This window comes from Trachinotus anak, unplaced genomic scaffold (assembly GCF_046630095.1).
Source record: "Trachinotus anak isolate AG129_WGS33_773 ecotype Australia unplaced genomic scaffold, CSIRO_AGI_Tana_v1 ptg000013l, whole genome shotgun sequence".
NCBI classification, from domain to species: Eukaryota; Metazoa; Chordata; class Actinopteri; order Carangiformes; family Carangidae; genus Trachinotus; species Trachinotus anak.
Window position 1 is genome coordinate 6,827,152 of NW_027273864.1, and position 15,904 is coordinate 6,843,055.

Consider the following 15,904-nt stretch of genomic DNA (forward strand, 5'->3'; position numbering starts at 1 on the left):
GGGATCTGCTGCTCCGCTGCCTCGCGGCCATGAGGAGCTCAACGTGACAGCCCGGTAGGTACATGGGCTCAACGGCCCCGGTGCACCGGGACTCGGTGACACGTCATCCCGCCGCCGGTGCACGTGCCGCACGGCAGGTCGGTTCAGTTTGAAACGAGACCGGGTCCGTGCTGAGCGCGTGACACGGGGGGGGAGAAGTGACCCCCTCCCACACACACACACACACACACACACTGAGGGTAGTGAAACACTGAGGACTTGATTAGAAGTGATCGTGTTTTATGTCATGTAATTGTAATGATGCTTCTCTTGTTGTCATGTTGTGTTAGACTGTTATTATTTAATATACGTTATGGGCTGTACATACATGTGTTTGTGTGTGTGTTGATTGTGTGTAAATACACAGAGACACACACACACACACACAATACAACAATATATATATATATATACACACACACACACACACACACAATACATCTATATATATATATATATATATATATATATATATATATATATATATAATAAGTTGTAATGTAAAATTAAATAATTAACATATATTAACATGTTTATAGCAGAGCAGATATTAATGTGTTATTATGTTGTATTGTGCAGTTGTTTTTAACTTAATGAAAACGACTTCTTGCCTGCAGTGCGCTCATTACTGTAGAGACAGTGTTTCTGTAGTAATGACACTGACTTTCTGACCCTTTACCACTCCACTTAAATATCACTGCATTGCTCCTCATAACCTCACAGGCCTTTTATTTAAAAAGCAAAAACACAGCCCATGTCTTTGCTGTGGTCGTGTGTACCTCCAGGGGCTACAGTGTCTTCAGCTCTCTCTGCTGCAGTTTAGTACAGAGCTGCTACATGTGCAGCCTCGCAGCCCAGCTGACAGCCGGAGCTGCTGCTCCACTTCCCGCCTCGTAAACACGCTCCGCTCCGCTCCGCGCACAGGAGCATGGTGGTACACGGGACTCGGCCCCGGCGGAGGAGTACTACAGAAATGGGTTGTACTCGAGCAGCAGGGAGGGAGGGTGTGTGTGTGTGTGTGTGTGTGTGTGTGTGTGTGTGTGTGTGTGTGTGTGTGTGTGTGTGTGTGTGTGTGTGTGGGTGAGGAGTTGAAAGCGCCGTCCAACACGTGAGGCTCATGTGACGGAGGGGAGTGTGTCTCTCTCCGGGAGACGTGCCTGCAGTCACAGGGTTTATCTAACACGTAGTCAGAAACCCACCCAGCGCTCACACACTCCGCCGGGCGTGGAGCTCCCTCCACATAGACTACTACCGACTCCGGACCTCAGGGTGACAGCGCTGCTCCGTGCTCGGCTCCAGCTCACAGCGGGAACACACATACACTGGATAACAGGAGATACTTTTTGATTCCTTTTTTTTTTTATGTTTGTGCGATTTTCTTTTTTCCTCGTTTTGAAGCGCGACTGCAGAGAAACTCTTGGAGCGATTTGAAGGCTTTTTGAAGTTGTTTATTCAGGTTTTGCGTTAAACGACATGGAGAGGATTACTAGTGCGCAACCACCTCCCTGTGTACCAAAACACCCTTCACTGGATATAGCTGACATACCGGGGTAAAAGCAACATTTTGTTTGTTCTCTACTGTCCTGTTGTATTCTGTTCTACTAAATAAAGCGCTTTATATTGAACTACAACCAAACCGAAGACTAACTAATTTTGTCTTTTCTCCAAAGAATGGAGTTTCCCATTTATATGTACAAACCCAGACGGGGCATGAAGCGCGGGGATGAGAGCAAGGTAAATGGAGGTTAAAGATGCATTCATATTCCTGCATTTATCGGTTTAAAACTGTGCAGCCTGGATCTCACTGACAAACATTTCAACCCTCTCCAGGAGACATACAAGCTGCCACACCGACTGATCGAAAAGAAAAGACGTGACAGAATCAACGAATGCATAGCCCAGCTGAAGGATTTGTTGCCAGAACATCTGAAGCTTACAGTGAGTATTATCTTCTACATATGGCCTGTCCGTGAACAGCCAGGGAATCTGAGACGCCACATGGTCTGGTCATGGTCAGTTTCAGTGTCTCAAAAAACTAAAGTTTGGGATTTTTAGGAGCAGAGAAGAAATAAATAAATATTTGTATGCTTTTTAATTTTTTTTATTATTATTATTATTTTTTTACTTTTATTATCTGAATTCTAAAAATGTTTTAGATTTGAATTTGTCGTTGGAGAAATGTGCGTGTGTACGTGGATTGCATGACTTCCCGGGTGTGCTGGGCTTGTCCTCTGTTCAGCTGCAGAATGTGTTACATAAGAAAGATCAACATGCTTATCGAAGGTCTTCCTGTTTTAGACGCTGGGTCATTTGGAGAAAGCCGTGGTGCTGGAACTCACTCTCAAGCATGTGAAAGCCCTGAACGCTCTCCTGGAGCAACAGCAGCAGAAAATTATCGCTCTACAGAAGGACCTGCAAATTAGTAAGTTTGATGTTGTGAAGCCGTGTAGACGAAATACAAACAGATGTTTTACATGAGGCATCGACAGACTGGGCCGTCTGTGATCCGTCGCAGTAATCAGGACTTAGTGCAGTAAAACTGCAGGAAAAAAATATACTTAACTTTGTATTTTTGAACTACCAGGTGATCATGGAGGTGACAGCGCAGAGAGCAGTGAGGAGATGTTCCGCTCCGGCTTTCACTTGTGTGCAAAAGAGGTCCTCCACTATCTGACCAGCCAAGAAAGCAGCAGGGACCTGACTCCTTCCAATGTCATCACCCACATTCACAAAGTAGCAGCTGAAGTCCTGCAGCATCAGAGCGGCCTGCACCCAGAAGAGTCCATCGCTCATGCTTCAGAGAAACTGGAGAAACCTGTTGGACAGCCCCCGAGGGCCTCTGAGGGTCCCGCTAAGAACTGTGTTCCTGTTATTCAAAGGACTTACCCCCATGGGACAGGGGAGCAAAGCGGCAGTGACACGGACACTGACAGCGGATATGGGGGAGAACACGACAAGCGTGATCCCAAAGCCCAGTGGTCAGAAAGCCATGCAAAGGAGGGGGAGCTCAAGCACACTGAGCGTACGGCCGGCACCATCAAGCAGGAGGGTGATGAGCCTCGAGCCAAGAAGTCCAGGTCTGACTCCGCGGAGGACGAGATTCTCTCCGCTCATGGGGCAGGAGCCTCTGGCAGCTACATGAGCTTCTCGCCCAGCCAGCCCCCGTTTTGCCTCCCCTTCTACCTCATACCCCCCGCCGCTGCAGCAGCAGCAGCATATCTGCCCATGCTGGAGAAATGCTGGTACCCTGGGGGGATGCCAGTTATGTATCCAGGCATGAGTGGCTCCGCAGTGAGCTTGCCCCCAGAGACTCTTCCCTCATCCCTGGTGATGTCCCCAAGGGCAGGGTCTCCTGTTCCCCACCATACCGCCATGGACTCCCCTGCTCTTCACAAAGCTTTAAAGCAGGTCCCCCCCTTGAACTTGGAAACCAAAGACTAAACAGACGTGTTTCCGTTGGAACCTTGCCCTCCGAATGTTGAACGAGGTTAAATGGTTGGCCCACTGAAAAGACTCAAAACAAACAAATGCACTGGTATCCCTGCAAACCACAGCCGTTGTTTGGCCCGTCAGTACACTGACCCCAGCAAAGAACCCCAAATGGTCACCACCATATATCATCAGCTTCTCACACATTGCAACTTGACTTTTTGGGGGCAACCTGCGGTGCCAATGCAAAGGCTCATATATCACCTGTTGCATGGCTGAGAAGATGGTCAGTTTAAAGAAGACGCAGAGTCTTTTTTTTGTTTGTTTTTTTTAAGCACAGTTTGCGTTTTCCACGCTCATAGTTGAATGTCAGAGGTAAACCCAGAATGTAAGGCACAGGTCCCCCATCCCCACCCCACCCCCTCAAAAAATATATATATTTGGACCTACTTTTTGCACACACACCAGTCTGTAATGAATGTAAAGATTGAACAAAAGCCCCTTGTAGATGCTGCTTTAATTATTATTACCTGCTGTAGATCTGTGAATGGAGGATCTACCTTCAGTGTTTGTCGCTCCTGTAACTGCAACAAAACATTGTTTAGACTAGAATGTTACCAAAAATAAAAAAAAATAAAAAAAAATGTCGACGAGACCCGTCATAAAAGACATTACTTCTTTTACCTGTCAGTTGCTTTGGAGCTGAATGAACACAAATGTTCGTGATGTTCAAAGAATTCAGGGCGTTGTCATTGTGCGAGGTGTGTCACTCGTGTGTTGAAGGGTGAAGTGGCCATACGCACTTCTACGATTTAATTTGTGAGTCATGAGTATTTGTGCGTCTAGATGGAGATCCTGTGAAGTAATGTCTTGTAATAATTTTTGTTTATACTACTCATACATCTCTATTTTTGATACGTGACCCGCTGAGTGTATTTGCATCGCCACCAGAGGAAGGTTGACATAGTCTTTTGCTGTACGCCAGTAGAACGTGTACAGTATGTCGCATCGTGCTCAGCCAGATTTGCATCTTGCCCAAAAAATTCCCTGTCAAGTTAAGGCCTGATCTTAGCTCATGCTGTTGCCTTTACTCGTTTAACGCAGACACAACGACGGCAGGTGTTTAAATGTATTTGCTTTAAATGCTGTGTCTGTGGCAAAGAGAGTGAATGTAAGTTCAAACAAAAATAATAGTTTTGTATAGAAAGAGGTACTTGGGATTTTTATTTTGAAATGTAACACAAGGTTGTTTGTTGTACATATTTTGTATATAAAGTATTATTGATATATATTAAAATATTAATAAAGCTTTCCCCCCGTGGAATTTGTTTTTCACTGCCTGATGGCTGAAACGTGTTGTAGCCGGCCAAACCTGACAGCTCCTCATAACAACACATACTTACATAACACTTATATAACCCATAAAGCAGCAGAGCCCCTGTAAATCAATAGCATGTCTTAGATTACAGGCTGTAAACATTTCATACTCTGAAGCATTTCTAGGGAAATGCGTGAGGCGAGCTCTGGCAAAAAAATCAAAAGCTCACATTTATACATTTATTTCACTATTTTTTATTAGTGCCACTTTTTAGCTTGTCACAACTGGGGTAAAAAAATTGTTTATTAAATACTGTCAACACTGATGAAAGCTGATCCTGTAATCCACAATATTTGTTTAGAGACCATTGAGATAAACCATTGGCTTTCTTTAAAAATATAGACATAAGCTACCCACTCATTGAATTTTACTTCATCGTGGCTTAGCAATTTCTCTCCCATACAGTTGGTGCACTGATATGGTTTGAATACTGTGGGGCAGAAAAGTGTGCTGGATGGGAGCAGAAAATGAAATGTGTCTGGCAACTTGAGAACACCACAGTAGATGGAAACAGTATTTGAGGTTGTGGGGGCAAGGACTGTAAGTCTTTGATTTACTTTCATATTTAATGACATGGGTGATTAGTCTGCGCTAACTTTCTGCTGCTTGTTTGGGCGCTGTTTCCTGGGTGGTAACTCTGCTGTAGTTGTAGTAATAGTGAGAATAAAAAGGCATATGTCATGCACCACCTACCACCCACCATGCCTCCCTGAGAAATGTGGAATGTGGCAGTTTTTCTTTTCTTGTAATCACAACAGTATTTTGTAATTTGATCTGCAGATCAGTGAAAAGGTTCCAACGTGGTATCTTGAGACTGTATTTTCACAGGCCCGCTGACAGCCCTGAGGAGCCCGAAAATGCCCCACTGGCACCATCTTGTGGACTTGAACTGCAGCTAGCTGCCATTTTCACACCAGTGGGCCTGATATAAGTGGACCATGACTGATAAGATTGTGCCCTAAGGGAGCAGACTCTTATAATAATAATAATAATAAGATTTAATAATAACAGCACAGAGAACAAAGGGGCGTTACAATGACTGTATTATAAGCAGAGCAGAAATGGTACAAACGTGAAAGTGTTGAAGCCACTTTGTAACTGGAGATATATAATCCATAAATTGAAGAGTGTAGAGGACAGGTCAATTATTCAAGAATAAAACACTCCATGATTATCTTGTGCCAATTTGCTTTAGTGGGAGGTTTCTAATCAATATTTTTATATCAACAACGGATTAAATTACTTTGTGTAATATTAAAGGGATAGCCGATAATGATAGAAAATGAAAACCCAGCTCTGTAGTTCCTCTTAGCTCTACAGAGAGGTTCAGTGTTCATTGGCTCACTCTCACCAAACCACCGTTCCTGTTTCCAGCTGCAGCAGGCATCTGCTCTGAGTGAAGCAGCTCTTATAAACACCAAACAGACAAAGTTAGCAACTAGCTGGTGAACACAGTGGAGCATCTAGCAGCTCAAAGGCCCACATCAGTTGGTGGAACCAGGCTAGCGCTACAAGGAGTTACATTTAGTTACACTTACATGGAGTTACAGTTACAGGAGAGTTGCATTTGCCAAGTGGACAGAAACTCCAAATGGATGCTAATGTTGCTTGTACTAGCCAGGTGTATAAAAAAAAAGCCATTGTTAGTTTACAGGTAAGACGACTCATAGACTTCATATGGGAAAAACGTGGCAATGGTAAATGTTTACAGCTTGTTTCTGCTGCCCCCATGTGACTAAAAACTGATGAATGTGGGTTGAATCCCACATGGGCACTGACAGGTTACTGACATACAACTGCTGCGTACAGAGAAGAGTCTGGATAGCTTCTCAGAGGGAAAAGGACATAAAACCAGCCAAGGCCACTGTGGTCGGATTCAGGTATCGTAAAATAGCTTGTCATCATATACCTAACAGAAGGTAATCATCATCACAACATCTCATTCGGGCCGTGTTGATATCACAAGCACTAACCATTCATTCAATTCACTTCAATTTTATTTGTATAGCACCAAATCACAACATACATAATCCCAAGGCGCTTCACAGAGAGAAACCTGACAGTTCCTACAATGAGCAAGCACAACCGTGTTTTAAGGTAAACATGACTGTAATTTGAATTCATCTCTTTATTCATATATTTCGTTTTATTTCATCTTCACTTGATTCACAATGTCATCTGAATGCATCTTCTGCTAACTGTCAGGATGTGGTCTTGCTGGAGCCTCACTGGCTACCGTAATAGCTCTTGCAGCAAACAGTGACCCTAGTCTAAAAGAGGCAGCGAAAAACAATGTCATGAGATAAAGACTGGCTTCCAAGAAGGCACACACCATAGAAATGTGATACCATCAAAAGAATGACCTTGTGATTGAGAAGCTGGCAAATACATGTCTGACTAAAAGTGGGTGTCACCAAGGTCATAATTGTTGGGATAACTGTGGAACTAATGCGTGTGGACTCGGCCTCCATGGCGACTGTTGCGGAGAACAATGTGTGCACTGTGAATGAGGCGGCGGGGAGAATTGTCGTCGCTGAGAGGCTGATTTCTCATGAGGTTCAAAATATTTAGTGAGCACTCATCAAAGAAATGGATGACTTTAAGGGGAAAGTCCAAAAACATCCATTATCCAGACACAGGACTAGCCGAGGACAAGATGCTTTCAGCAGAACCTGATGCAGATGCTCCTGTCAATACCTTGTCATACATATATATACATATATCATGTCATACAGTACAGTGTCAGGGTTACACTTTGTCTCTCCCTCACTCCCTGCTTTCTCCTCCGTTTTCCCCTCCCGTGTGTTCATGGTTTTGTCTTTCTTCCTGCCTGTGTATGTTTTTGCGTCTCTCCTGGTCCTGACCATTGCCAATTTACCTGAGCACCTGTAAATCACCAGCCAATCAACTGTATAACCAGTCCAGCCTCACCCAGCCAAGACACCCTCACCAGTTTCCAGTTGGGACCTCAGTGCACACTTGTTTCCTTATTCCACTCTGTCTAAGAGCCATGTTTGTGAGCAAACGTCAGCCTGTATCCCTGCCCCTAATGACCTCCGAACTTATTTGATTAGCAATCAGTGAGTCAGACAGTCATCTGTATTACTGGGGCAGTAGGCACAGCTTTTCCAGTGGTAAACCAGATAAGCCATCTCTCCACCCAAGTCACCCTTGTGACCTCTTTGTTCTCTCTGCCAGCTTCATCTGCCCATGCCACACCTGCACCAGTAGCTCCAGCACCTATACTGCAAATCCTGAACCACTGTCCATGGAGTTGGACAAGTGTCAGGGTTTTTTACTCCAGTGCACCATAGCTTTTCAGCAACAGACCCTCACTTTTCCTTCAGACCAGTCAAAGTAACAATATATGATGGGATTTTGAAGAGGGAGCTATTTAAAGGGGTAAGGACGAACTGGCTTCACGTGATGAACTCGCTAATCTGAGCTCTCTGGTTTCCTCAGCATTCAGGCTGGATAATTGTCTGCAGGAACAATTCTGTGCAGGAATTATTTCTCCCCAATAACTGTGTCTAAGGAAATATTGAATGATTTGAGGATCCACTGAAGTAGTTGGATAGACAGACATTAATTTATCCTTTGCAAGTCATCATTTAAAAAAATTAAATCGTCTTAATCCTAAAACAGTTGAGAAGTTTTTATTTCTTAATAAAAATGAGTGAGTGTTTTTCCAAAATCATTTTCCATTATAAATGTTCTTTGCCCACATTACACATTAACTACTCAATTTTTATACTCCCATTAAAACACAGATATTGAGCCTAACTTGACTGATATTAATACATTTGATCTTATAAATATATTCTGATTGCTTCCACATTAAATAGGAGCAATTGTGATTTCTCTTATACAGATGTTTAATTTGTAATATACAAACATTTGTATTTGCCTACATTTTGGCCAGTAGATGTTGTAATGTTGACAATAAGCACCAAGAAATTAACCTTTAGTCAAACCATTTTGCTGGAATTAAACTTCATTTCACCGTCACTAGATAAAAGTATGAAATGCAACTATAACAACTTAATGTGATAACAACAAATACTTGTATTGTATTACACATGCAAAATTAGCTTTTCAAATTCATAAATGGATTACAGCACACATTCATGCATTTGTATTACAGACTTTCAAGTCATGTTGCAGTCCACAAAAATTCATTTTGGGGATCTTTATATTCCAAAGCATTTTCCAGTCATCAAACACAAAATGATTAATCATATAACAGGCTCAACTGCATTTTATTCCAACTGCCAGTGGTTTCCACAGTGTGTGGGGTGGCACAGGTTCACAGCAGGCAATCTTCCAGGAAGCACTCAGGGAACGGAGGTAATTTGTCCAATTCATACCATTGTGTACTTTGGCTACTAGAAGCTGAGCACGTACGATGTAACTAACCTTTTATACTCAGCATTACAGCGGTCATTGACCTGGAAAATGAAATAAAATCGCAGCACAGAAAACAAAGTAAAGAGCAGTATCACATTTCAGTGTTGTCCATCAGAGGGCATCATAGACCTGCCAAACCTACAGTGCATCCAAAAAGTATTCACAGCGCTTCACTTTTTCCACATTTTGTTATGTTACAGCCTTATTCCAAAATGGATTAAATTCATTTTTTACCTCTAAATTCTACACACAATACCCCATAATGACAAAGTGAAAAAAGTTTGCTTGAAACTTTTGCAAATTTGTTAAAAATAAAAAACAAAAATATAACATGTACATAAGTATTCACAGCCTTTGCTCAATACTTTGTTGAAGCACCTTTGGCAGCAATTACAGGTTCAAGTCTTTTTGAGTATGATGCTACGAGCTTGGCACACCTATTTTTGTCCAGTTTCTCCCATTCTTTGCAGAACCTCTCAAGCTCCATCAGCTTGGATGGGGAGCATCCGTGCACAGCCATTTTCAGATCTCTGCAGAGATGTTTAATCAGGTTCAAGTCTGGGCTCTTGCTGGGCCACTCAAGGACATTCACAGAGTTGTCTCGAAGCCACTCCTTTGTTATCTTGGCTGTGTGCTTAGGGTCATTGTCCTGTTGGAAGAGCGCTCTGGAGCAGGTTATCATCAAGGACGTCTCTGTACATTCCTGCATTCATCTTTCCCTCGACCCTGACTAGTCTCCCAGTTCCTGCTGCTGAAAAACCATCCCCACAGCACGATGCTGCCACCACCATGGTTCACTGTAGGGATGGTATTGGCCAGGTGATGAGCGGTGCCTGGTTTCCTCCAGACATGACGCTTGGCATTCAGGCCAAAGAGTTCAATCTTTGTTTCATCAGACCAGAGAATTTCGTTTCTCATGATCTGAGTCCTTCAGGTGCCTTTTGGCAAACTCGGGCTGTCATTCGCCTTTTACTGAGGAGTGGCTCTGTCTGGTCACTCTACCATACAGGCCTGATTGGTCGAGTGCTGCAGAAACGGTTGTCCTTCTGGAAGGTTCTCCTCTCTCCACAGAGCAACGCTGGAGCACTGTCAGAGTGACCATCGGGTTCTTGGTCACCTCCCTGACTAAGGCCCTTCTGCCCCGATCGCTCAGATTGGCCGGGCGACCAGCTCTAGGAAGAGTCCTGGTGGTTCCAAACCTCTTCCATTTACGGATGATGGAGGCCACTGTGCTCACTGGGACCTTCAATGCTGCAGAAATTTTTCTGTACCTTCCCCAGCTCTGTGCCTCGGTACCATCCTGTCTCAGAGGTCTACAGACAGTTCCTTGGACTTCATGGCTTGGTTTGTGCTCTGAAATGCACGGTCAACTATGGGACCTTATATCGACAGGTGTGTGCCTTTCCAAATCTTGTCCAATCAACTGAATTTACCACAGGTGGACTTCAATCAAACATCTGAAGGATGATCAGTGGAAACAGGAAGCACCTGAGCTCAATTTTAAGTGTCATGGCAAAGGCTGTGAATACTTATGTACATGTGATTTTTTTGTTTTTTATTTTTAATATATTTGCAAAAATTTCAAGCAAACTTTTTTCACTTTGTCATTATGGGATATTGTGTGTAGAATTTAGAGGTAAAAAACGAATTTAATCCATTTTGGAATAAGGCTGTAACATAACAAAATGTGGAAACAGTGAAGCGCTGTGAATACTTTCCGGATGCACTGTATATACAAAGTTGCTGTCGTTAGTTTTCATCTGGAGATGAGAGGGAGCTTTTTCTCTCTGCAGATTTCATGGCCAATGCCAAAAGTCCAATTATGAAAGGCTTCATGTTTGCGGGAAAATCATGGTAGGATCTCAATAACTGTGACATGTCATTGCAAGTCCACAACAAACAAAAAAGGGTCATCTTTCAACTTAAGTTCGTCTGATTCCTGTAATTGACTTCCTGTATCATTCATTATACACACACACACACACACACACACACACACACACACATATATATATATATATATATATATATAAATTGTACTTTAACTACTCTAACTACACACTACTACTGCTACTTCTATTCTATTCTTCTATTACATATTATTATTATCATCATCATCATCATTATTATTATTATCATTATTATTAACTCAACATTGTACTTTTAGTGCTTCCTTTGTGAATCTTCTTTGTACTAAGATTAAAACTGTTTAAAGTTAAAAGCAATTCGTTTGCAAACCTGCAAGTTTGTGTGATCTGACCTGGATGTGACCAGCCTTTTATTCTGAAAATCCCGGAGCGGAAGCGTGACTCCTGTGCCGTGCTTGCAGCTCACGGGGGACTTGTGTTTTCCGCGCCAGGCTCTGGGTCCCTCGGACTGGACGGGTCGCGATGCGGCGGTGCTCGGTGCTGCTGCTCGGGTTCGTGTTGGCGGTGTTGTGCCGGGCGGAGTTCGCCCCACCTACCGTGAATATCAGCCTGGATGAAGAGCCAGAGGTGCGATGGGCTCCTCTGCTGACAGTCTTTGACAAAGACTACCTGAGGAAAGCTGGCGCAGAGATCATTGAGTAAGTTTTGCAGAGGCTCTGTTTGGCTACCGTGTGGTTAATCGTCCCGTCGAAGCGAGAGTAAGTGCACTATTACCCTGTAATGCTACGTTTATCAGATGCGCAGCGGTTAGCAAGTACTTTAGGAAGTGCACAGCTAATGTCTTTCGGTAGTGTAGGCTAAAGGTGATTCATAAGAGCCTGATGAAAATAAGTTTGCCAGGATCCAAATAATAAAAAAAACAGCCCAGTTACGCTTTATAATGTTTTACTTTCTATAACATAGTCAGTGGTGGTAAACAAAAGAGGGTGAACTATATTTATCAGGAACATAAAACAACCTATAACTGGTGGTTAAGTTAACTTCTGGACTAACGGCCCTCTGGACTTTGTGTCTGTGTTTATCTTCCACTGTGCCTCTTCTGACAGTGATTGTACACAGACATGTTGTGTATTTATTGTGTTTGTTTGTTTGTTTGTTTGGTCTTTGTCAGCGCCACAGTTCCAAAATGGGTGCATCATGCAGTGGCGCCTATTGTGGCCGCCTTGGAAAAGTACGTTCCTCAGCCTTATGCAGGGGAGATCCGTGGCATGGCCTCGAACATGGGAGGAAGCCTTGCAGATACCATCATGCTTAACTTTGCCTACGAAGTCTCTGCGTACGTTTGATTTTCAATCTACCTACACATTCATAGTTGAAACGCAAGTACTATGCAGAGGCAAACAGTGTCTCATAAGTGTGCAGGATTAACGTGAACGTCCACCCATGCATTCAAACAAACTCTATGCATTCCTAGATTTTGCACTAGCATCATAGCTCAGGACAAAAATGGGAACGTGTACCACGGCAGGAATCTTGATTATCCACATTCTGTTCTGAGGAATATGACGGTCGACATAATTTTCCTCAAGAAAGGAAAGGTACAGTATATATTCCAAACATTTAAAGATTAGAATAGCAGGCAATTGTACCACCTCAAACTACACATAGAGAAACAGCAAAGAAAGAGTCATTTATGCAGAATCACTCATCAGTCTGTAAACTTCAGCAGGTGCACAATTCTTGCATGATAATGTGATGTCCAGGATGTGATTTGATTTCCTTGTTTTTGGTGCTGACCCTGCCGTTCAGGTGGCCTACCGTGGAACCTCTTTTGCTGGCTACGTTGGACTGTGGACAGGACAGAGTCCTAACAAGTTTACTGTCTCTGGTGACCAGCGAGGTAAGACCACACTTCCTCTCAGCTCTCATGTTTGTCCAGAAAGGCGGCAGTGGTCTGATTTTATTTATTTAATTTTTTTAAAATATATATTTTTTGTTGATATGTGTTTGTGATCATCAGGCAGTGAACACTGGTGGAACTATTGGAAGAACGTCGTGTCCGCTTTCCTCCTTCGGAGGTCCCCAGTCAGCTGGCTGGTGAGGGAGGTGGGTAAATTATGGAAATAAATATAATGAGGGAATTTACCGTACGAAGAAATGAAACTCACCGGGTGTTACCTACGCAGGCACTGGAGGAAGCACAGGACTTTGAAGAGGCAGTGATGCGACTGTCTAAAATTCCCATCATCACCGGGGTGTATTACATTGTGGGAGGGGTACGAGCAGGGGAAGGGGTCGTCATCACCAGAGACCGAGAGGGCCCGGCTGATATCTGGCCACTGGATCCTGTTAATGGGGGGTAGGCAAAATAAAGAATCTGAGTCTATGATCTTTCAAGGCGTGTGTCGAGTGTGATAACACAACTGAATCCAAACATAAAATTTGTGTTCCTGTTTTAGATGGTTCAGAGTTGAGACGAACTTTGACCACTGGCTTCCTCCCCCAGCCAGGGATCATCGAAGGTGAGTCACGTCATATGATGAATGCATCCACAGTATTGTTGTTGTCGTCATTGTTATAACACTGTTGCTGTGTGTTCATTTCTTAGAGATGCAGCCAACAAAGCACTAAATGCTACTGGCCAAGAGCACATAAACATGGATACACTTTATCAGGCAAGTATGGACCAAAGTACAACTGATACAGGGAGAAAATCCATAATGCACATTTTGAAAGTCAGAGACAATGTATGGATTTGTAACAGAGTGTTGTCCTCCAGGTTTTGTCGGTGCATCCAGTGTGTAATGGGTAAGAAGGAAGTCATCTGTTTTTTATGCTGTCATTTTTTTAAGGACTCACATGACTGTTCTTGTTGCTGAATTGGGGAAGTTGTGTGCATACCAGCTTCAGTTCCCTTTGCTTCTTCCTCAGCAATAAGGTCAATAGGCCTTTGTTTGACACATTAACTTAAGCAGATAGCAAGTAGCATATACAAACAGCAACAGCGGCGTTTCAGTCAGGATGTTTAACATTTTGAATGTGTGCTTCTGAGTTCTTTGAGTTTGAGTTGATGTATTGCATCTTATTTGATAGTATTCAATGTCTACTTCCTTGATACGTTCCCAGAATTACTGTTTACACAACAACGATGAGTGCAGCAACTCCTGAGAAGTACAAAACGCTTGTCAGGCCACAGGTAATTACATCTTGTCCGTACTCCCAGTTCCTCTCTGAATCACGTGGTAACATAATAAGCAATGAAGTGGTGATACGCCACTAAAAATATGACTCTCTCTCACTCAGCCTTTCTTTTCTCTTTCAAGGGCTGCTCTAAGGCTGACTGAACTGACTGCGGTCAACAACACACTGAGTTTCGCTGCATTGTCCTTGTGCATCTGAACTTGACAACATGGTTATGTGCAGATTCATGATCATGTGTAGATAATTGAGATTAGAAAGGAATTGCTCTAATGCATTTTTGGGGTGGCAGTGCTTTTCTGCTTGTAATTAATCATTTATGTTACATGCAACTTACATGTGGAGCTCTTGACATGTCTGGAGTGAGCAGGGGGCCTTTTCTGGAGTATGCAAAAGACTGAAATTCAGCGCAAGTTAAAATATCCTCAGGGCAGAGTGCGGTAAATTTATCCCAGTAATTTATGCATTCCTCAGTTTTTAAATAAACTCAGTTTTTAAATATGATTAACCAAATCTCACCTCCAAGAGTGTGACAAGAGCAGTTGGGCACAAAATGGGGAAGGTGACAGTGACAAGAGGGACGGAGCTCTGTCTGTTCCAGGTATTTTCTTGTAAAACACAATTAATGAGCAGCTGATTAAACACTTTTTTCTTATTTTGATGTGGTGTGCTCATGTTATCATTGAGAGACTTGAGTATATTTTAATGCAAAAAAAAAAAAAGATGTTGGCTGAATGTCTTGTCTGCCCGTCTCACTCCCCTCAGTGGCTAGCCTCTCTGCTCCTGTGCTCCATGTGAGTAGCAGTGCCTCACTATCTAGCTTGTTTAGTACACTTCACTTTCTTATCGTCTGAGTTTGAGAATTTGTCAAGTATGTATGGATTTCTAACTTTTGCTACAGTTACAGTTTAGCTAACTAGTGTTAGTTATAGAGGTTCGTTCTGCCATCAGTACAGACTATTATTTCATTTACCAGTCTTTTGTGGCTGTGGTGGGTTAGTTAGTCTTTTACCCACTTTGTTCTCACGCAAGAATTCAGGAGTTTCAACAGTTGTAATACATGTGTGCTGAAGGCTAGGTAATTGTATTAGCAGTGGTGGAAAGAAATTAAGTACATTTATGGTACTGTAAGCACTAAGTGCTGCACTTAAGTACAGTTTTGAGGCACTTGTACTTTGATTGAGTATTTCCATTTTAAGCTACTTTATACTTTAACTACATTTCAGGGGGAAATATTGTACTTTACTGTACTCTTCTCCACTACATTTGTCTGAGTGAACAAGCAAGATACTGTAGACCTTGGTTCACTGACGCGTACACCTTTCACCCAGGAGAAATATATATATATATATATATATATATATATATATATATATATATATATATATATATATACACACAACTCAGTTTTCAGTTGAAAATAGTTATTTTCATCACATTTCACATGAAAACACTGATTCACAGAAATCTTGTACATTCAGCCACAGTGGGGGCCTTCCTCCTGACCCTCTTCCTCTATTTATCCTGCACAGAAACAAACACATTAGACTCTCCATCTGATGTCAGCTGATTAAGACGCTTTGCA

At 42.7% G+C, this 15,904-nt stretch overlaps 2 protein-coding genes across 2 annotated transcripts; both read left to right on the forward strand.

Moving 5' to 3' along the window:
* Nucleotides 1-1,158: 1,158 nt before the first annotated feature.
* bhlhe40 (basic helix-loop-helix family, member e40) lies at nucleotides 1,159-4,792 on the forward strand. The gene is made up of 5 exons (XM_071494453.1): nucleotides 1,159-1,589; nucleotides 1,710-1,773; nucleotides 1,870-1,977; nucleotides 2,338-2,461; nucleotides 2,624-4,792. The coding sequence occupies exons 1-5, from the start codon at nucleotides 1,513-1,515 to the stop codon at nucleotides 3,478-3,480; spliced, it is 1,230 nt and encodes a 409-aa protein (XP_071350554.1). The 5' UTR covers nucleotides 1,159-1,512; the 3' UTR covers nucleotides 3,481-4,792.
* Nucleotides 4,793-11,567: 6,775 nt separating this feature from the next.
* On the forward strand, nucleotides 11,568-14,980 carry LOC139630888 (N-acylethanolamine-hydrolyzing acid amidase-like). Its single transcript, XM_071494725.1, has 11 exons — nucleotides 11,568-11,819; nucleotides 12,293-12,457; nucleotides 12,596-12,719; nucleotides 12,931-13,021; nucleotides 13,142-13,227; nucleotides 13,308-13,480; nucleotides 13,581-13,643; nucleotides 13,730-13,796; nucleotides 13,901-13,929; nucleotides 14,248-14,317; nucleotides 14,445-14,980. Exons 1-11 carry the CDS (start codon nucleotides 11,644-11,646, stop codon nucleotides 14,463-14,465), a joined length of 1,065 nt encoding a protein of 354 aa, XP_071350826.1. The 5' UTR covers nucleotides 11,568-11,643; the 3' UTR covers nucleotides 14,466-14,980.
* Nucleotides 14,981-15,904: the final 924 nt, after the last annotated feature.